We start from the raw sequence: 22,940 nt of genomic DNA, 5'->3' as shown, positions 1-22,940 counted from the left end.
AAACTATTGCTATACCTGATAAAACATGATCTGTCTTTGGAAACTGTAGTTACTTTTCTACCGAGTGAAATCTAAATCCTTTTTGTGGTGTTATAGGCTTCCATGATCTGATTCAACTTCCTCCCCACTTCCACTCACTACCCTTCAGCTTAGCTGAGCTCTCCTCAGGAGTCTTTCAATTGTCTGATCTCTTGCACATGCTATCCCTTAACCGTGGAATGCCCCTTGCATTGCATATCCAAATCTGGGGGGCCTGACACTATTGTCTCACCAGGAAACCTTTCTCATGACCTTTTTTTCAAAACTTGCATAGTATTTTGTCTCTAAATCTTTGTGGTCTTTATAGCAATTATAGCTGTATATGTACATCTCGTTTTCACTTTTAAGATTGTCAGCATACTGCTTTATATACAAGACGTTATTAACTATTTAATATCAAATGCCAAGGGAGTGCGTATTGGATATTTCAGAAGTTATCTCTATTTTCTCTACCTTAATAAATCACTGAATATGGAGAAGTAGAAAATATGTTATCACCAGAGCCTGTCCAAAAGTAATAGCTTTGAGGACTATTGCAAGGACTTTTACTATTAAGCTTAGTTTGAACATAAAGTAGTAGACAGGAATGCTGGAGTTTTCCATTCCAGACACAACAAAACCCCAGGTAAAACAATCCACTATAAGTAGTTACAATTAAATATCAGAGTTTTAAAGGGCTATTACAGTTTTGTTAATATTCTGCTCTGAACTGTTTATATTCATAAACTTCATATTTTCTAAAAAAGAGTTTTGCTTCAAGAGGGTATTTTGTTCCAACTTTTGAGTAAATACCTGTTTTGTTTAGGTATTAACTAGGGACCTTGAAAGGCATGCAGCTGAATTACAAGCCCAAGAAGGATTTTCTAGGGATGGGGAAACAATGGTAAATGTGCCACACATTCATGCCAGGTGAGGATTTGCTGTCATTAAGGTATTATTTAGAATCTGGCATTTAAGACTGTTTAAGAAGGAGAACCTCATTTTATAAAACCAAAGAAATCAGTAAAAAGGGTACGAGTTCTTTGCCATCTATTGGTTATCACACCTAAGTGAACCCACTGAGAATTCTTCAAAGAAATCATGACAAAAATAAACTTTTCCTGCCTAAAATGAGATGATTTCCTAACCTTCACATTTTGGTAAAGATTGATTATGGGTGTGTCCTTATCAAGTCCCTGCTATTTGAAAAGTAATACACTAAGTGCTTGATTATATTTTGTTAAAATTTTGAGGTTTCTACTAGACACAGAACAAATGGAATTTTGTTTTTCTTTAATTCATCTTTAAGATTTTAAATTCTCATTAGAAGAAATGAATAAGGTAATCATCAGGGTTTTGTTTTTCTTTTCTAGAATTTATAGAAGACATTGTGTAACGGTTCTTGAAAAAGAAATTAGAAACTGGAAGTCATTTTTTTGTTGCCAAAATTTTCCTGTTGGCATTTTTTTTCCCCTTTTTTCCCCATCAGAGAACAGCCAGTGAGACAAGAAGAAAAGGGGAGATTTAGCATTTTTTAATTTTTAAGGATGATTTAATTCTTGTGAAATTTCTGATATATAGGGATGATATGGTTGGAGAACTCCAGTTGCTCCTAAAAGGAAGTTGTGAAAATATAGATAATGTTCACTGTTGGTTCATTTGTAAATTCAATGATAAATACATTCTTGTTTTTGCTTTTAGGGTGTATAACTATGAGCCGTTGACACACCTCAAGAATGTCCGGGCAAATTACTACGGAAAATACATTGCTCTGAGAGGGACAGTGGTTCGTGTCAGTAATATAAAGCCTCTTTGCACCAAGATGGCTTTTCTTTGTGCTGCATGTGGAGAAGTTCAGAGTTTTTCTCTTCCAGATGGAAAATATAATCTTCCCACAAAGGTAAGCTATTCTTTAACTGAATTATCTTGGCAAAGAAGGCAGATCATTTTACAGAAAACATTTCCCAGTGTTTCTGTACACGGAGCTAATTTTTATTTTTAATTTTCAATTTTTAAATTATGAAGTACTTTAGGGAGGAGATCCCTGGTGGCTCAGTGGTTTAGCGCCTGCCTTTGGTCCAGGGCGCGATCCTGGAGTCCTGGGATTGAGTCCCGTGTCGGGCTCCCAGCATGGAGCCTGTTTCTCCCTCTGCCTGTGTCTCTGCCTCTCTCTCTTTCTCTCTGTGTCTATCATGAATAAATAAATAAAATCTTTTTTTTTTTTTAATAAATAAAATCTTTAAAAAAAAAAAAGAAATAATTTAGGGTATAGAAAAATAGGTAAAATATTTCTCCAGTCACCACCCAGAATGTACATTTTGCCAGTTCCAGATATATATATATTTTTAAAGATTTTATTTATTTATTAATGAGAGACACAGAGAGATGCAGAGAGAGGCAGAGACACAGGCAGAGGGAGAAGCAGGCTCCATGCAGGGAGCCCAACGCGGGACTCAATCCCAAGTCTCCAGGATCAGGCCCCTGGGCCAAAGGCGGCGCTAAACCGCTGATCTACCTGGGCTGCCCCCCAGATATATTTTTAAAGATATAAAGCATAATGATATAAAGATATAAACCGATATTAGTATCTCCTTGGTACCCCCTTGCTTGTACCATTCCCAGAGATCATTATCCTGAAGTGAATGTGTATTCTTTCCATTCATATTTTTATATTTAGACTTAATAGGTATACACGTTGTTTCCTTTACTCTGCTGCTTGAAAGTGATGTGTTCCTTTTTTCTTTTTTTTTTTTTAGACTATTATAGATTTTTTTTAAAAAGATTCTATTTATTTATTCATGAGAGATAGAGAGAGTCAGAAACATAGGCAGAGGGAGAAGCAGGCTTCATGCAGGGAGTCTGATGTGGGACTTGATCCCAGGACCGCAGGATCATGCCATGAGCCAAAGGTAGATGCTCAACCACTGAGCCACCCAGGCATCCCAAGATTATTATAGATCTTAAAGCCATAGAAAAGTGGAGAGAATATCTGTATATGCACCATTATGAGTTGACAAGTACTAATATTTTGTGATTTTAGCTTATTTTTTATTTTTTTAAAGATTTTATTCATTCATGATTGACACAGAGAGAAAGAGGCAGAGACACAGGCAGAGGGAGAAGCACGCTCCATGCAGGGTGCTTGATGTGGGACTCGATCCCAGACTTCAGGACCACGCCCTGGGCCGAAGGCAGGCGCTAAATTGCTGAGCCACCTAGGGATCGCCATTAACTTAATTTTTTAAACATAAAATATTATCAAAGTTGAACTCTCTCTGTTGCCCTCCCCAGTTCCACGCACTTTTTTGTTGTGCTGTTACATAAATAGTATGCTGAATGTAACACTCTGCCAACTCTTTTTTCACTTGGTTGTTTTAGACTACCTATTTCAATACATACCTGATTCTTTCATCTTTACCATTGTGGAGTATTCCATTGAATGAATAGCTACTATTATCCATTCTCCTAGTGGACATTTGTGTTATTTTCAGTATTTTACAGTTATGTGATACTGCAGAGAACATTCTTGTACATTCCTCCTTAGCAGAGGAATTTCTCAGTTGTGGGATATAACATTGTTAACTATTAGATGTTGCCAAATGACTTTCCAGAGTGTTGGTCCCAGCTTACCCCTCTGTTGGTAGTGTTAAATAATTGCCATTTCCCTGTATTCTCATTAACACTTGGTATTGTTAGACTTCTAAAATTTTGCCATTCTGATGGGTGTAAATGGCATTTCATTTTTAATATGAATTTCTGTTGCAGTTGAACATCTTTTCACATCTTTTTGGCCATCCAGTTTCCTTCTTTATTGAACTTTCTGTTTAAATCTTCTGCTTATTTTCCTGTTTATACTATTGATAGGAATTCTTTATGAATTCTAGGTACTAATCATTGATTATGTATATTACAGATATGTTCTCCCAGTAGTTGCTTTATCTCTTTGTGGTATATTTTTTGTTCTACAGTTTTACATTTTGACAGATTAAATTGATCATTTTTTTCCCCTTATGACCTTTATGTTTTATGCCCTGCCTAAAAAGCCTTCTTCATTTGAGCATTATAAACATATCTCTTACATTTTCTTTTAATACTTTTAAGTTTCGTTTTTATACTTGGATTTTTGCCCATCAGGAATTTAATCTTGGGAATGGCATAACACTAAGGACCTAATTTTGCTCTTTGAAGTGAAAGCCATTTGGCACCATTTATTAATTAAGTCCTCTATTATCAGTCCTACTGATGTGTATTGTTTCTTCTATGGTGCACTGTCCTATGGACATGTGAGTCCATTTCATTTTGCTGGTCCTGTACAATCCTATTTATATTGATCTCATTAAAGTTTTTGATAAGGCAGGGAGACTACCATATCTATTCTTCTTTTTTGGAACTGTGTTTACTATCCTTGGATTTTAATAAATTTTTACATTTATTACATTTTTACACTAATTGAAATTTGTAAGGTTTCCTTCTCTTCTAGGAAGAACAGGATGTGTGAGATTTGGCTATTGATTCTGAATAATCAGTGGTGTTGGTCAATGAGTGTCATCTACTCTTTGGGCTTAAGGTTCAGGCTTTGTCTTTAGTTCAGAGGCTAGAATTTCAATCCTGATTTATTGGATATTTTCTGTAAACTATATTTGGTCAAAGTATTCCCATGCTCTCCAATGTAGTGGGTAGTAATGCTGACTCGCAGGATGAGCATTAGTGTGAAATGTTCTGCATGTGTCTGAACTTGCATGAATTGAAGTGACAAGAAAGATGTTTGTTCAGGAGATCCATATTTTAGTCACTATTTTTGTTACTATATAACAAATCACCCTAAAACTTAGTGGCTCAAAATAACAGCAGTCATCTAATTCTTTCTCAAGACTTCTGTTAGTCCAAAGTTTGGAAGAATTGCTTGGCTGGGTAGTTACCCATTTAGATCTCTTAAGGAATTGTAGTCAAATAGCAGATAGAGCTGAACAGCAAGAGGCTGGAGTGGCTGGGGGCTGGCTGGGCATCTCTTCTCCATGTGTCTTTCTTGCCTGGTTTTGGTTTCTTGTACATGGTATGGCAGCTAAGGGTACTCAATCTGCTCACATGGCTGCTGATAGCTTCAAGAGACAGGTCCAGCTCTCAGGAAAAAATGGCTGCCTCTTTTGAGCTAGCTTCAGAAAACAGGTGGCATCACTTCTATTGGTTACAAAATAAGTCATAAGCCTGTCCAGATTCCAGGAGAGGGAAATCAGACTCCATCTTTTGATGGGGGAGTGGGAGGGTTCTAGAAAGGCTCATGGAAAAATACTGTTGCAGCCATATTTGGAAAATACAGTTGGCCACAATCTCTGAATTTACAAATGCATCTTGAGGTCCAAATAGCGGATAAGTGATTTTTAAAAACTTAAACACATTTACATTTTGAGGACTGTCTCTGTGGACTGTCTCACAGTGCAAAGGCAAGTGAGATAGGGGAGCTCGGGATCAAAGAAGACCCAGGAAGACTTTAGAAAAGGGGAGGATTGGTGCTGGATATTGTGAATGCGAGAGGGCATTCAAGATTCAAGGATCAGGAGACTGAATGTGCACAAAGGAAGGAATATGTGCTCAGTGTGAGAGGCTTGTGAGGAGCCTTGCACACCCACAGTAAAAGGAATAAGAGCAGTAATCAAGAGGGACTAGCTGGAAAAGTGCCTCAAAAGCTTGTAATATAGAATCAATGTAGAAGAAAGTAGTCATTATGCTCATACTGCATTTTATTATAACACCATTCTGTGACCAAGTAAAAGTAGTATTAAATGAAGCATTTTAACTTGCATTTTCCTTAGATGTGATTGTAGTTTATCAAAATGTGGATGTGAATTAATCTTCTTGCAGTGTCCTGTGCCCACATGTCGAGGGAGGTCATTCACTGCTCTCCGTAACTCTCCTCTCACGGTTACGATGGACTGGCAGTCAATCAAGTAAGCAGACTATAAATAAAACACAGGTTTTAGATCTCACGTTATAGATTTACTAGGCAGTAAATCTATAATATTCATATATTATATTGGGAGTCTTATCTGTAGACAATGGTAAAGTATATAGTAAAAGATTTATTTGTTTGAGAGTTTATATATTGAAATGATAATTGTCTTTATTTGAAATGTGTTCTATATCAGATTGCAGAAAGGATTTTAATTATAAGTATCCTGTCCTTTTTCTACTGAGGAATAGTTTATTTCTCATGTGATTCATTGAACTGGATGTAGACCAACAAAGCTGTATGATTTTCTTTCCATGAGCTGTGATAGAAATGTTGTCAGAAGTGTTAAAACAAAGAATGCCTTAGAAATAGATATGTTTCATTTTATATTCTCACTATCTATGAGGCATTTTACTATGGGGTTTTTTTTAAGCTGTTTTTTGTAGGTCATATGGTTTTGTGTGTGTATGTGTGTGTGTATGGTATTTTTAACCCAACAAATTACTGTGTTTTATCTGACCATCGTCCCGTAACTCATCCCTGAATATAAAATAATGGGTGGTTTGAAGTCAGAGTGCTACCCAAGAAACCTGGCTAAGACAGCAGAAGGTATTTAAAAAACCAAGAACCTAGAGAAACAGTGAGATGGATTGCTACCAAGCCCTGTCCTAGCTTTACCTCCTTCTGTTCTGCGAAAACTAAGACTGACATATATAATAAATGTACAATATGCTGAGATCTTCACAAACTCCATTTTATAAAATAAATGTTTGAGACTTTTACATTTTATTTAAAAAATTTTTAACTCCGACGTAGATAACCTACAATATTATGTTTATATATATATATATAATATAGTGGTTGCTTAGTGCCCATCACAATAAGTATACTCTTAATCCCGTTCATCTGTTTCATCCATCTCTCACCCACCTCCCCTCTGGTAATCAACAGTTCTCAATAGTTAAGAGTCTCTTTCTTAGTTTGTTTCTCTTTTTCCTCCTTGGTTCATCTTTGTTTCTTAAATTTCACATATGAGTGAAATATGGTATTTGTCTTTTTCTAATTGGCTTATCCCACTTAGCATTGTACCATATAGCTCCATCCATGTTGTTTCAAATGGCAAGATGTCATTCTTTTTTATGGCTATGTTAAAGACTCTTGAGCATGGTCTTGTGCTCTTTTAGTTCACAACAGTGTGCAAAGAAAGTGTAGGAGTTTCACCTCTGAAGAGAGTGATGAGGGCCTCTCAGGAGCTGCAAGGTTCACAATAGGGTAAGTTCACAGAAGGTCCAGGGTAATTCACTTAATTATACAAAATCTCTCTGCTTTTTTGGTAAAAATAGCGGACAAGAAAATAGGCTCAAATATTTTAGTTGGATTTGAATGATGATCTCTTGATATTAGATCAGACTTAGAAAGGGAGACCATTTAGGGGAGGCTGAGAGTGGCTCAGGCATTTAAGTGTCTGATTCTTGGTTTTGGCTCAGATCATGATCTCAGGGTCATGAGAATGAGCCTAAACTTAGGCTCCATAACCAGGAGGGGAGTCTGCTTGAGATTCTCTCTCTCTCTCCCCACCCCGTGACCCCTCCCCAGCCTCTAAAATAATAAACAAATCTTAAAAAAAGGAGAGGGGAGGCCATTTAAATCCTTTTCTTGAATCTTTAAAAGTAAGATATTGCTAAAGTTCATTTTGAATGAGTTATAGTAAAACTTTGTTAGTACAATATTATCTTACATTATTGTTTTATTCTACCAATGTGTAGATATATAAAATGACTATCTGCCCTAAGTGAAAGATCTTTGGGCTTAGATTGGAATGTTCATAAAGAATTTAATTATTTTTTCTCAGCTAGTGCTTTGAATAACTTGAATGCATCAAGGTGAAAGCCTTACAATGTATATCAAAGGCCTTGCAGTTGAAGCAGTCCCAGTTTTAGGGGTTTACTTGATGAAAACAGTCACAATATGTGAAGAAATAGCTTGCTGAAAGTATGTTTTCACTGTGTGTGTGTGTGTGTGTGTGTGTGTGTGTGTGTGTGTTTTAATGGGGAACAGCCTAAACATCTGAAGAAAATATTGTAAGTAGGATGGTACAACGGATTATTGTGTAGCCACTAAATATGATGGTGCAGGAGAATATTTTGAAATGACATAAAAAAACCATGTACAGTGTTTCTAGTGACAAAACTGGCAAGAAATACATGTTAAGAATATACTCTCTAGGAAGTGAGATTGGAGTTGTTTTCTTCTTTCTGTTAATCTGTTTTAATAAGAAAAGTATTAATATCTAATTTCTTAAAGCAAGACATCCTTAGCATGTTGTGTCATTCTGAGGCTTCTCATTGCAGTCTGGCAGTGTTTTGAGTGTGCACGGAGGGTGAAGGTGGAGGGTTGGTGGTGGTGAAGAAGGAGCAGGGTTTGAAGTAGTGCAGGTTAGGTGGATACCTGGCTGTGACCTCAGAGGAATTGAGAGGCTTACCTAGATGTATAATGAATGTATTCCAAAGTTATTATTTTAACATTCAGTGATTTTTACTTACATTCTTTTTTTTTTTTTTTTTTTTTTACTTACATTCATTATTTAAAGAAGTTTTAAAGACTTCAAGGGAAGATGGCAGAGTAGGAGGATCCTAAGCTTACTTGGTCCCACAGATATAAGTAGGTAATACCCACATCAGTGTAAATAACCCCAAAAGCAACCTGAAGACTGGTGCAACAGATTCCACAGCTAAATACAGAGAAGAGGCCACATCCAAGAGGGTAGGAAGGTGGAGATGTGGTTAGGAGCCAAACGGATCCACGCGACTGTGAGAGGGAGAGACTTAGCAGTTGTGGGGAGGGGAGAGAAGCAAACCTCCACAGCAGGCACCCCAGGCACCGGGAACCTGCATGGGGAAGGTGACGACCCATAACATTTGGCTTTGAAACCAAAGAGGCCTAATTTTGTGAGTTCTTCCAGCCTGAAACTTGAAAAAATCAGTGGCTCAGCTCTAGGAGAGTTGGTGGTGAGAGAAAACGGAGTCCCTGCCCTTAAAGGGAGAGCACAACAAACAGCTCTGCTAAGATACAGTATAGAAGCAGCAGTTTGAAAAATGCCTAGGGTTTACATGAGGGAAATTTGTTGGCTAATCTCAGAGCATGTACTAGACTGGAGGGGCAGGGCTTTTTCAGAGACTTCTCCAAAACAAAAGAGCTGATTGGTGCTGTCTCCCCTCCGTGGACCCCCAGCCTAGTTAAAGGGACGCCTGTGGGAACCAGGACAGTAAAATACTCTCCACTTCCACTTAGCTTGCTAATGGACACCACACCCCTGTACTTTTCTGTACAGGAGTTTTCCCAGCAGCTACAACTCCCCTCCTACAGCCAGCTGGTGTGGACCTTGCTGGTACTGTGCACATTGCCCCTACGTTCTCCTGCAGGAGTCCATCCAAAGTGGCACCACAATAATGGCAGTGAGCAAGCAGCCCTGACAGAGGTCAGCAGCACTCCAAAGTGACTTCTACTCTGGGGAGAGGGGAAGATAACCACTCAGCCAATCCAGCTGTCTCTCTGCAGTGGGCTGGGGACAGACATCTGGTCTGACTGTAGGCCCTGTCCACCAACAGAAACTTCTCAGGGTATAATACAGGGAGGGCACCCTGTAGTTTGGTGCTCCTGCAGTTCTGGCAAACACCTGGCGAACTTCCCTCAAGCCTAGGGCAGCCCACACTGGCCCACTAACAACATAGGGACCAAACACTGCCCACAACAGGCAAAGGGAACCATTAGAGACGACTAGACTGAAGACAGACATGTCTTAGCCACAGTAGTAGGGCACATGCAACACACATACGAGACACCCCTGAAGCGCCAAGGTCTTAAGAATAGGAGACATTGCACTGCAAGGCACTATAGGACCTTCATAAGGCTACTGCTTTCAAGAGAAGGAGACATGGCTGACTTTCCTAACACAGAAACAGACATGGAGTGTTCGTCAAATGAGACAGGAGTATGTCCCAAGTGAAAGAACAAAAAGGACAAAATCACAGCAGGAGACCTAAATGAAATGGAGATAAGTAATATGCCTGATAGAGAGTTTAAAGTAATAGTTATAAAGGTACTAGATAAACTAGGGTGAATAAATCGAAGACTCGAAGAACAGGTCAGAGATCTGGAGGACAGAGTAAAGAAAAGCCCGCTTTTACTTTTTCCCCTTCTACCACTAGATTTCTTTCAGCCAAGATGTGAATTTTACATTGTCAAGGTTTATTTCTCTTTTCCAGTTATAACTGTCTTCCTTGTTTAATTTATAGGTCATATGTAACAAAAACAAGAGCATTTATAATTTTATCTTTGTTCCACAAAGTAACAAAGAAAGTGATCAGATGCTTAGAAAAGGAAATGTAATTTATGTTACCATGTTGTTTTGTTTTCTGTCCCTTAACAGAAATGATCCAAGTCTCAAAATCAAAATGAATTCTCTTCTACTCCCTTGAATTCTCCCGTTTTATATGCTTCGTATTTGGACTACAGCTTTGTTGTTTAGTGCTTTTCCTACTTTTTGAAATCCTTCTATAGTGTTCTGAATAGTGAGAGTACATCTAAACGTGTCTTCATCCTGTGTGACAGTGATCAGTCCTTTTCTTCTGGTGTTGTCTTGGACTCCCGAATATCTCTTTTCTCTCTTTGAGCTTCCAATCACATACATCCGTTGGACTGTTCATTCGTCTTTTAACTTGTTTTCACCCTTTACTTTCTGTGTGCTTTTTGTGTGTTTGTTTCCCTCCTATAAATATTTGATTTATATATATATGTATATATATATTTAATTTTCCCGATCTCACAGTTTTCTAGTAGTTCCCTTTTTATAGCCGCTTATTCTTGTTTTTATGATGGTAAAGTTTTCTCAAAAACTCTTCAGCAGGTTTTGTTTTTAATGCCCTTCTCTTTCCTGAATTAATGCCATTTCATCCTGAAATATCTGATGAACACTGAGAAATTATCTGGACTCCTTTGATAGGTTTCCGTTGCTATTTTATAAGTAGGAGTTTTTCCTCATGAGGCCTCTCTCCCTCTTTTGATGATCAGATTTTGCTATATGAATATGTTTTTTTTTTAATTTTTATTTTTTTATTTTATTATTTTATTTTTTTAAAGATTTTATTTATTTATTCATAGAGACAGAGAGAGAGAGAGAGGCAGAGACACAGGCAGAGGGAGGAGCAGGCACCATACAGAGAGCCTGATGTGGGACTCGATCCAGGGTCTCCAGGATCACGCCCTGGGCTACAGGCCCTAAACCGCTGCGCCACCGGGGCTGCCCTATGAATATGTTTTTGAATTGGAGTTGAACTTCTCAGATGCCAGAATGAGGAGACTTTTATTCTGGAGCTCTGATGCCTTCATTAGATGCTGTAGCTCCCCTCACACAGTGGATGGATCCATTTCTCTAGAACAGTGTTCTGGTTTTTGTTAAACAGTAGAGCGTGGTTTGGTGGAATGCCCTCTTTCTTCACCTACCCACCTATCCACCCACCTACCAAAAAGTTGAACAGCTATTCTGTGACTTATCTTTCAGTTGATTATCCTGTTTCCTTTTAGCCATCCACCGAAATGAGGAAAAGTTTCACCTGTGTAAGAAACCAAGCATCCCTACTCTGCATTCCTACCAACTCCAACCTAGAAGGCTCTCAAGGGCTCTGCTGAAAATACTGGCCCTGGGATCCCTGGGTGGCGCAGCGGTTTGGCGCCTGCCTTTGGCCCAGGGCGCCATCCTGGAGATCCGGGATCGAATCCCACGTCAGGCTTCCGGTGCATGGAGCCTGCTTCTCCCTCTGCCTGTGTCTCTGCCTCTCTCTCTCACTGTGTGCCTATCATGAATAAATAAAAATTAAAAAAATAAAAAGGTCTTTCCAAAAAAAAAAAAAAAAAAAAAAAAAAAAAATACTGGCCCCCACTTCTCTTAGATCCTTGTAACTTTTTCCTGTGTGTATTTTGAATTTCATTTTGTTCTATCCATCAGTATTTTTCCACTTCCTGTTTTCTGAACTTTTAAGAGCTTGTGTTTATTGATAACACCTCTGCACACCCTATAACCTGTCTTATTTAGTGGCTACCATTTTGGCGGACATTTTGGAGAGAGGGTAGGCAAATGTACATGCTCATCCTGCCATTCTTTTTTTTTTTTTAATTTTTTTTTTTTTTATTTATTTATGATAGTCACAGAGAGAGAGAGAGGCAGAGACACAGGCAGAGGGAGAAGCAGGCTCCATGCACCGGGAGCCTGACGTGGGATTCGATCCTGGGTCTCCAGGATCGCGCCCTGGGCCAAAGGCAGGCGCCAAACCACTGCGCCACCCAGGGATCCCAATTTCTCATCCTGCCATTCTTAATTGGAAACTACTGAAGTAATATTAGATATACCATTGAAATTTTTTTTTAACTAATCTGCCTTTTAGCTCTGTATCTTGTGGGTCCTGAATAGTTGACATGTTGAAGAAATAACTTAAAGTCAGTATATGTACTGACTGAAAATTTTTTAACATTTTAGAATCCAGGAGCTAATGTCTGATGATCAGCGAGAAGCAGGTCGGATTCCACGAACGATAGAGTGTGAACTTGTTCATGATCTTGTGGATAGCTGTGTCCCAGGAGACACAGTGACTATTACTGGAGTTGTGAAAGTCTCAAATGCTGAAGAAGGTATTGTATAATTCTTTTCTTATTTTGATTGTTTCTCAATAATTTGTCAGGATTCATCTTTTTTCAAAGTACTTTTGAATTTCCACAGATACAGGGAATTCCTTGTTTCTTACATAGGTGAAACTTTTCCTTTAAAATACAAGTTTATATGTATTTTACTGTGCCTTTCTTTTTCATGGTATTTGAGTCTTTGTAGGGAAAATGAAAATACCAATTATTATATTTCATACCTTGAAATTTACAGGTTCTCGAAATAAGAATGACAAATGCATGTTCCTTTTGTACATTGAAGCAAATTCTGTTAGTAATAGCAAAGGACAAAAAACAAAGACCTCTGAGGATGGGTGTAAGCATGGAGCATTGATGGAATTCTCACTTAAAGACCTTTATGCTATCCAAGAGATTCAAGCTGAAGAAAACCTGTTTAAACTCATTGTCAAGTATGTATGAGGTTATCTGAAGTTTTATTATGTATATGCAGGATAGGGGTGCTCTTGGCTACAAGTAACAAAAAATTAGTCAAAATGATTGCAAATTACAGTTCGCAGGTCAAATCCAGCTAACTGCCCATTTGTATATGCCCATAAGCTAAAAATGGTTTTTACATTTTTTTAATGGCTGAAAAAAAAGAATATTTCATGACACATAAAATTATATAAAATTGAAATTTCACTTCCTGTAAATAAACTTTTATTGGAACATAGCCATAATCATTTATTATGTAGGCCTGGCTGCTTTCCATTTATGTAGTGCCAGTGCCTGGCTGCAGTGGCAGAGCTGAGTAGTTGCAACAGAGAATAATAGCTCACAGATATTTACTGTCTGTACCTGTATGGAAAACTTTGTTGATGTCTAGTTTAATCTATAAAGAAAATTTACTATCTCACACTAGAAGTTGGTTACTCAACAAAGAGTGATGGGACTGTGAATTCCAGTCATTTCAATTAGTTGTATGTAGGGTGTTTACTTTTATTTTATTTATTTATTTTTGGGTGTTTACTTTTAAAAAACAAGAAGGAGATTCACATAGAAGTCACTTACATTCACTAAGTATTTCATAATATTCTTTTATTTTCATGTTATTGCCATGCAGTAGAGAAGAAGCACAGTAGAGGCAATTTTTGCTTTAGTGGTTAAGAGCTTTTTTTTTTTTTTTTTTTAAAGATAAGCTAAGTTAGAATCCATCCCACTTCCAATGAGGTTGGGAGCATGTTACTTATTACCTCCTTCATTTTTCTCAAAATAGAACTAATTCTTGCCCAGAAGGTTGTCCCAAGATTACATGAAATTTAATAATGTATTTAACATAATTAACACAACATACCATTATTTTAAAACCTTTTAAACAATTTTTTGGATATTTTGAAGAAATAATAGGAAAACAAGAGAGACTGAAAAGTAGATGTACCTAAGAGTAGTAAAGAACTGAGGTTTTGAAATGCATTGTATTAGAACACTTAACCCTGTCGTGTTTCCTTTATTTAGGCTTTGGGCACTAAAAGAACTTGACTGTTTCTGCTTTTAATATGTTAGTCAATTGAGAAAGGATAGAGTTCCTCAGGGAGTCTTTAAACCCTCAGAGACTTCTGAATAGATAGCCATCCATACCTACCCTGGGAGAAGGGGTGCTCTGAGCTAGAGTAGGGTTGTGATCTGTGGATTAGGGACAGTGTGATGAGTGGGCTGTGAGCAGGTAGGGAAGAACCACCTGGTTGAAGATCAAAACACCGCTTTGGTTCCTTTACCTGTTTCAAATAAGAATGAACCTGTACAGTGGTCCTTCTGCCATACTAGAAATGTTTTCTTTTCAGAGGTTGTTCTTACCCTTTAGTCCTAAATTTGTGATTTCAACATTAAAACTCGAATTTTTTATGGTCGTCCATTATTAATCTTGCAGGGGTTGGCAGGCTGCCTGGTTTTGTAAATAAAATTTTATGGGAATACAGTGCCATCCATTCATCTACATAATTGCTTTTGACAAGTTGGGTAGTGTGACCCAGACAGTAAAACTGAAAAGATTTACATTCTGGCCTTTTAAGAAAAAGTTTGTCTACCTTTGCTAGGTAGAAAAGGTATGAAAGGAGAATGGAGAAGACAATGGAAGGTTATGTTTTAGTTTTGGTTTCTTTAGAAGCAGTAATTTGGGTAAGCATTTGTTTGGGAGGTGATCCCAGAAATACTGGTAAGGGAATGGGAGAGTGAGAAGGGATGGTAGTCAGTGTATGGTGCCTCAAAGAAGAGGTTACTACAAGCATCTGAGGCTTAATCCTCTTGAGGCCTCTAGAATACTAGATTGTGTAGAACTAGCCTCAGTATTTTTCCATCGAAGGGCCTAGTTTTACTAGGTGGTACTTTCAGCCTGACCCGCCTGCCTACTGCTGAGGCTTCTGCCTCCAGAAAAAGCCCTTCAGCAGACAGGTGCAGGTGTGTGATCAGGAGCCACTAGAGATTATGTGGGAACATGCTTAACACTGAGTACCAAGGGATGTGGCAGGACACTATCTTCTGTCTTTACAGATATTAAAAGGGATAATGATCAAGCCTTTTTTGCTTGATCCTTGTTTTTATAACTGATAAATGTAAATATACTCACGTATTCATATATGATCTTATCCTGATCCTTTGAATTAATGTGAAGTAATGACATTTTGTCTCATCTTAAGATATTATTTACTCAGTTCACCTGTTAGCCTCCTTTCAGTGACTTGGCTACATAGAAAATGTGTGTTTGTGTAATATACAACATAATTCTGTATCCCGAAGGAGAAGACAATGATTATGAGGTATTTTAAATGCTTGTGATAGATAACAGTCTATTTGGTTACTTTAAAATGCTTTGCAAAGGGGCGCCTGGGTGGCTTAATCAGTTAAGCATCCAACTCTTGATTTGGGCTCAGGTCATGATCTCAGGGTCCTGAGATCTAGCCCATGTTGGGCTCCATCCACATTGGGTGTGGAGCCTGCTTAAATTCTCTCCCTCTCCTCTGCCCTCCCTGCCCCTGGTCTTGTGCTCTCTCTCAAAAAAATGAAAATAAAATGCAAGTATTTCGTCTCCTTTGTACATGTAAAATTTTTTAAGTGTTCTTCCCTTTATGGATTAATCAAGAATTTTGAGAAATTTACAGAGTAAAATGTCTTGAGTTGTTTGAGGGATGTAAATTTTATGTTTGTCTTTTTCTTTTTTTGATGCTAAATAAAGCAAGTTAAGCAAGTTGTAATGTAGATCTTCTAGTGGATTGATGAAGCATAAATAGGGATTTATAAATTGTATTCTGTTTTTCAGCTCACTTTGCCCTGTCATTTTTGGTCATGAAGTAAGTACTCTCCTTCATCTTTACTCAAAAACATATAAAGTTGGCAAAAAGCTAATTGTTAGCCAGTTACTTGTATTTTAATATGTCATTATTCTCCATAAATGATGTGAAAGCCAGATTTCAGCTCCTTGTATGAACGATCTGCTTACTAATCTGAGCTAATAGGAATGAGGTACTCCTACAGTGACTTTGGGCACTAAGTGCTAAAGCGACAGCTAGCAGGTTATTTCCCAGTTTTGTGGAGTAGATTCATGCCTTGCAATGTAGGTCTTTACTCAGTGACTTTAAAAATACCTCTATGATTTTATGTGCTTCCTAATTTTTGCTTTTTAATCATTTACATTATGGAAGTTTATATTTTAAGTTAATTTTCTTAGGGGAAAAAAGTTCAATCATGCTTCAAAAAAAATTCTCAATTAAATGTAAATATAGAAGAAGCATCCCTTTTTTGCTAGTCATCTTTATGTTTTTCTCACTTTTGAGGTTTTTCTTCCCCCTTCCCCCCTTTTATACTTGAGCTTGTTAAAGCAGGTTTGGCATTAGCACTCTTTGGAGGAAGCCAAAAATATGCAGATGACAAAAACAGAATTCCTATTCGAGGAGATCCACATGTCCTTGTTGTTGGAGACCCAGGCTTGGGAAAGAGTCAGATGTTACAGGTAGGAAATTTCTCATCTAGTATTTGATGTATTCCTTATGAAACATATAACTGATTCACAAGTGAATTTTCTTAAACCATGTAGTATTTTTATTCCAGAAGAAATAGTTGGTATGGGGGTAGAAGTGAATCGGGGTTTGTTTAAGTAATATGTCACTTCTGTCCAGGCATCCTTTCAAATAGAGCCTATTTTCTGTTCCATAGACTGTGCAGACATACATGATGGTCTGTTGAGATGTCAACCATTGTGAAATGTTAACCATTTCTCTAACCCCCTTTTTCTTTGGTATCAGCTTTGCTAGCAAAGCTAGGTGTTGTGACTTCACCTATGAACAAAATAGTTTGAGAAAGTAAAGAGCAGGGAAGCAGGTGTCCACACATCCTGTCTTCATACAACTACATAAACATTGTACTGAGCTTTAGGAACAGTCTGATAAAGGTAAGAGATCTATCTGTATGCATCTCCACTGCTGCTCTCTGATTTTAAAGCAAGGCATCTTCTTATGACCGGCTTCTTGCTGGTCCTCAAGAAGATTCTGCCTCTGCCAGTAGAGCCTAGTGGTTCTCCTGTCCAGGGCTTATGATGGCCCTAAAAGGTTTTGCCTGTTGGAGTAGTTGTGGTTACCTAGGGAGTGACACTTGGTAAGCCAGTCATGGTGTCCTTTCAGAGAATGCTCATATGTCCTATTCCCCACCCCCCACCCCCGTGTAGACAAATGTGACTAGACCAGGGGTCTCTTTGGCAAGTTGTAGTCCTGTGGCTACTGAATCTTTGTCCAGGGGTTAGACCTTTGGCTGCATATCAGAATCACCTTTGGGACTCAAAATCCTGAGGCCTTCCCTAGTCTAACTGAACTAAGAGCCTCTGGATTAGGGTCCTAGTGTCTGTGTGTGTATAACCTTCCACAGGTGATTGTGCTGTGCAACCAGAATTGAGAACCGCCTTGACCTAATGATTGCATTATAAAACCACTGTCTTTCACGTCAGAGTTACTATTTATTCCTTATGCTTTATTGTTAAATCAGTCATCATTTTACTTCTACTCTGACATTTCATTTATATTTCCATGTTCCTTTGGACCAACTGGACCTATTTAAAAAAAAAAAAAATTCAGTTCTGAGCCCTTGCTATAAGCCTGACAACTGAGGCACAGAGCACCCAGTTGTTAGGGAAACAATTGATAATAATAATGAAAACTGGATACCTAGCCAGATTGTGCATGTAAAAGGTACATGTGGGGACCTGAATTGTTATAGCTTTTTTTCCTCTCTTTTATGTCCTTGCATATGTGTTTGACTTTTTAATTAGTGTATTATAGGTAGAAGCCTGGTTTAACCTCCACAGTATTTGATTATCTATACAAATAAACTTCTATTTTTCTTATTCCTTTTTTTTAAGATGTATTTGAGAGAGTGCAAGCACATGTGCACATACATGTCTGTGACTGCTAGCACAGTGAGGAGGGGCAAAGGGAAAGAGAGAATCCCAAGCAGACTCCTCACCAAACATGGAGCCTGATGTGGGGCTCAGTCCCACCACCCAGAGATCATGACCCAAGCCAAAATCAAGTCAGATACCCAACTGGCTAAGCCACCCAGGTTCCCCTTTCTTTTTTTAGTTTAAGAAATAGATCTTGGCAGATAATGGTTTCAAAATACATTTAATAGTAGTGAAAAAAACTTAATACCAAGAAATGACATTGGCAATTTTTCATGTTTTTTAGGCCTGGAATAATGGCATTTATTCTAAAAATAAAAGCTGTAATATTAGCAGAAATTAAATGTTGTAAACAGTGGATTGTATTGTATGTAAGTCTTCTAGCCCTGCTAAACCAGTTTTTAAAAGTTAGGCTAACACTAACAGTTCTGAATTATTCACGTTTATTATTATTATTATTATTATTATTATTATTATTATTATTCACATTTTTAATCCTGTTTTCCTCTGACCATTTTAGTAAGCCATCATCATCCTCCTAGACTAATAAGGAATTATAAATAACAAAAATAACGACAGCTACTGTGTATAAGCTCAGCACCATAGGTTCACTTGGGTTAGGCACTGCACATGTCCAGAGTGCATTGTCGACATAGCAGTGTGAATATTGTCTCCTGCAGTTGTGCAGTGCACTGCATACACAGTGGCCTTGCATTGGGCACTTATTTGTGCCAGGTACCAGATTAAGTGCCTTATATACATAATCTTATATATTTCTCAGGGATATATGTGATAAAACATAAAGAAGTTGAAGCTCAGAGAGATCTGAGAGCAGCAGAGCCAATAAAGGGTAAAGCCAAGATTTAAACAGGTCTGCCTGACTCTGGAGGTCCATGCTTTTAATTCTTGTGCTATTTAACCACTATTCTGACCTGCCATAGCTTGTTTACTCACAAGGAATGCATTATTAAGCCATCTTATTTCCTGATGTATATAGAAGCATTGAAGCCTTTGAGATTGATTGGCATTCATGTTTTGTCTGTTTGAACTTGGAAACAAAGCATAAAATGAAACTGTAGTGTTCACATGATCACAGGCATCAGAGGCAGGCTGCCTGGGTTTATTTGAATTCTCACTTCATACTTTCATAGCATTGTGAGTTACTCTGCAGGCCTTGTTTTCTATGTCACTAAATGGGGATGTAATAATACCTTCCTATTAACTGTGGTAATGAGGGTTGTACAGTAAAGCTATTAGAACAATATTGACTTGGCATATAGCTGACATTTGTGAAGCAGTCACTATTTATCTTTTCCCTTTTACTTTGGCTGATTCTTTTTATTATTTTTTAAAGATTTATTTATTTATTAGAGAGAGAGCACATGGAGGGGGCCAGTGAGGGCCAGGGGGAGATGTAGAGAATCCGAAGCAGACTCCATGCCTAGCATGGAGCCTGACATGGGGCTGTCTTACAACCCTGAGATCATGACCTAAGCCAAAACCAGGAGTCTGACGCACAACCAACTGTACCACTAGGTGCCCCTGGCTGATTCTTTTAAACCTTTTGTTTCTTTAGGCAGTATGCAACGTTGCTCCACGGGGTGTGTATGTTTGTGGTAATACCACAACTACCTCTGGTTTGACTGTAACTCTTTCAAAGGATAGTTCCTCTGGAGATTTTGCTTTGGAAGCTGGTGCCCTTGTACTTGGTGATCAAGGTAAGAGACCAAATTCTCCACTGTTTATAATATTTAATTTCCATTAATATTACAGCTTTTATTTTTAAATTGAGCCAAGGGTTTTAAAGGAATTATTCCAGGTCAAAATAATTAGTAATTCTGGAGCTTTGGAGTTTTGTTTTAGAGCCTTTTCCTTTCTAAGTAATTTCTTTACATTCTGTTCAGATAGCACTGCATCAACCAGTGAGTTGAGAGTGAATGCCAGAAAAAAATCACTGGAAATACAGGTTATTACCACAGAACTGAAACTGGTACTTATTGTCATTCATTTTCAGAATCTTGCAACAGGCACAATTATACATAAAAATCAATCAAGTCAAATAGGTATAGCTCGCTCCTGTACTTCCCATTTCATAACCACCATCACATTTTGTGATCTTGTTTTAAGCCTGTTTTAAAACTTTACAGTAAGTTCTCTGTGAGATGGGATTTGGTCATCCTGTTGACTGACATATTCCTATTGCCTAATACATAAGGTGCATAGTAAATACTTGCTGAATGCATTGCTATTACTTAGCCTACAATAGTTTTAGATGCCTTGGAACTGAAAATAAAGTGAATGTTATCCTTTTACTCTCAGAGGATTTAAAATAAGAATTTAGAGCTATTACTTTATAATTAGAAGTTTTGCTATATTTTAACCCATCTTGTTGGATATTTTTCAGGATTTGACTTACAGTTTATAAGAAATTGAGTTGAAGGGCTCAGCAAGAAGGGATTTCTAATTAAGCTTTGCTACCTTTGTGATGCTATAACCCTACTGGAAAACATGTTCCTATGTATACATCAGGCAATGCCCAGATTACAGTTCAGTTAAGGTCATTCATTCGTTTGTTTGCCAGTGACCTCCACTTCTGAATCCAGATCCTCTTAGCACCTTCACCTGCCCCCTTTCCTTGATACCTTCCCTCTTTGGTTTCCAGGACATTACACTCTTCTGGTTTTCTTCTTACTTCATTGACTGGCTTCTCATTCTTGTTCTTTATCTCCCCAAACTTAACTGATTGGCACCTCTAGGTGCTTCATTTATGTACCTTTTTTCTTCTTAGTCTATGCTTACCTTCTTGATGATCTTCTCTAGTCTCATGAATTTGCCTATTTGCTGAAAATTTCCAAATGTATCTCCCTTCTTCCTTAAACTCCAGGCAGTGTTTCTTATTGCCTGTTATTTTTTTTAATAATAAATTTATTTTTTATTGGTGTTCAATTTGCCAACATACAGAATAACACCCAGTGCTCATCCCGTCAAGTGCCCCCCTCAGTGCCTGCCACCCAGTCACCCCCATCCCCCGCCCTCTTCCCCTTCCACCACCCCTAGTTCGTTTCCCAGAGTTAGGAGTCTTCCATGTTCTGTCTCCCTGTTATTGCAGTATCTTTATAACTTCCTCAAACTTAACATGTCTAAAACTGAAATCCTGATTTCCCCTTCAAACCTATTATCATCTTTCTCATCTCAGTCAATGATAATTCCATCCGTTTGCTCAAATCAGAAAATGTGCAGTCATCCTTGACTTTTGCTCATACCTCATATCCAGTCTATCAATAAATATTGTAGGCTTTACCTTCCATTTATATCCAGCATCCAGCCACTTTGCCACTGCTGCTATCATCTTTTACATGGATTATTAATGTGATCTCATAGTTGGAAGCCTGGGACCACCCTTGCTCTATTGTTCTTAACAAGGCAGAGCAATCTTGTAAAAACTCAGATCAAGTTATTCTGATCAGAACCCCAGTGGCTCCCTATCTCACTCAGAGTGAAAGCTCAAGGTGTGTGTGTGTGTGTGTGTATATATATATATACACACACACACATTCTCTCATCTGTTTGAATGTAAGTCTTTAAGCTTTTTGAGGTTCACTCTCATGTCTTCATTTTTTTAGCCCTCACAACACAGTGCCTTGGTTATGGAAAATGTTGAATGAGAAAATATTACATAAAAGTTAAGACAAGTACTTTATTTGCTGTAAAACAAGCACAAAATCACAACTGTATGACATTTTACAATTTTAACTGCTAGAAACAATTGTAAATAATTCTTTATTATGGAACAGTTTTCACCCTGTAAGATTTGGAACTCGATCAAAGAAAACTTTCTGTCTGTATTATTTTACTGTGATTGTAGGTATTTGTGGGATAGATGAATTTGATAAGATGGGGAATCAACATCAAGCCTTGTTAGAAGCTATGGAACAGCAAAGTATTAGTCTTGCTAAGGCTGGCATGGTTTGTAGCCTCCCTGCCAGAACTTCCATCATTGCTGCTGCAAATCCAGTTGGAGGACACTACAATAAAGCCAAAACAGTTTCTGAGAATTTAAAGTAAGTCTCTTCAGATATTTATACCATAAATCAATAAGAAAAAGATAACTGAGGATATAATAGTTCACAGAAATTATAAGTTCCAGTAAATGTACAAAAACATGTTTGAGCACTACAAATTAAAACAATGAAATACTATTGATAGCTACCAAATTGGCAAACATTTTAAATATTAATGATCATTTTGGCACAGGGTTGGGGAAATGGATTCTCACATGTTCAGGTTAGTATATTGAAGAACAATTGACATGTTTTTCACCTTTTTTTTTTTTTTTTTTAAGAGAAAGAGCATGAGCAAGTGGTGGGGGGTACAGAAGGAGAAGGAGAGAGAATCTCAAGCAGGTTCCATGCCAAGTGCAGAGCCCAACTTGGGGCTCAATCTCATGACCCTGAAATCATGACCTAAGCTGAAATCAAAAGTCAGATGCTTAACCCACTGAGCCACCCAGGTGCCCCCATTTATCACTATTTTAAATGTACATTCCATTTGTTTTTAGCCAGTTCTACTTTTGGGAATCATACCCACAGAAATAGTCACACAAGTGCACAGAGATATATTTACAGGTTGGGTATTATGGCATTGTTTATCACCCACCAAAAATTGGAAACAACTTAAAATGCCCTTTGATAAGGAAGTGGTTAAACTATGGCAAGGCTGTATAGTGGAAAGTAGCAATTACAAAAATGGAAGTAGCTTCATATGTGCTGATAGCTCTGTGCTTTACTGTTAAATGAAAAGAGCATATTATATTCTTCTAAATGGGGTATGATCACACTTTTCCAAAAACAAAGTTTGTATTTGTATGCATGTATGCTCTAA

At 37.8% G+C, this 22,940-nt stretch overlaps 2 protein-coding genes across 7 annotated transcripts in view; one reads left to right on the top strand and one right to left on the bottom strand.

Annotated features, from left to right (window-relative positions):
- Positions 1–22,940, bottom strand: part of TRMT6 (tRNA methyltransferase 6) — a 69,522-nt gene that overhangs the window by 18,035 nt on the left and 28,547 nt on the right. The gene's annotated exons all lie outside the window — the stretch shown is intronic.
- MCM8 (minichromosome maintenance 8 homologous recombination repair factor) overlaps positions 1–22,940 on the top strand; it is a 42,489-nt gene that overhangs the window by 5,337 nt on the left and 14,212 nt on the right. For all 4 annotated transcript variants that reach the window (XM_038571652.1, XM_038571655.1, XM_038571654.1 and 1 more), the window contains 9 exons: positions 845–948; positions 1,720–1,918; positions 5,878–5,963; positions 12,498–12,649; positions 12,894–13,089; positions 15,933–15,963; positions 16,482–16,622; positions 19,636–19,777; positions 21,925–22,120. In XM_038571652.1, the coding sequence (XP_038427580.1) occupies positions 845–948; positions 1,720–1,918; positions 5,878–5,963; positions 12,498–12,649; positions 12,894–13,089; positions 15,933–15,963; positions 16,482–16,622; positions 19,636–19,777; positions 21,925–22,120 (1,247 nt within the window). The remainder of the gene's footprint in view (positions 1–844; positions 949–1,719; positions 1,919–5,877; positions 5,964–12,497; positions 12,650–12,893; positions 13,090–15,932; positions 15,964–16,481; positions 16,623–19,635; positions 19,778–21,924; positions 22,121–22,940) is intronic.

This window comes from Canis lupus, chromosome 24 (assembly GCF_011100685.1).
Source record: "Canis lupus familiaris isolate Mischka breed German Shepherd chromosome 24, alternate assembly UU_Cfam_GSD_1.0, whole genome shotgun sequence".
Classification (NCBI taxonomy): Eukaryota; Metazoa; Chordata; class Mammalia; order Carnivora; family Canidae; genus Canis; species Canis lupus.
Note: the sequence above shows the minus strand (reverse complement) of the source record. Positions and strands in the feature narration are given on the sequence as shown.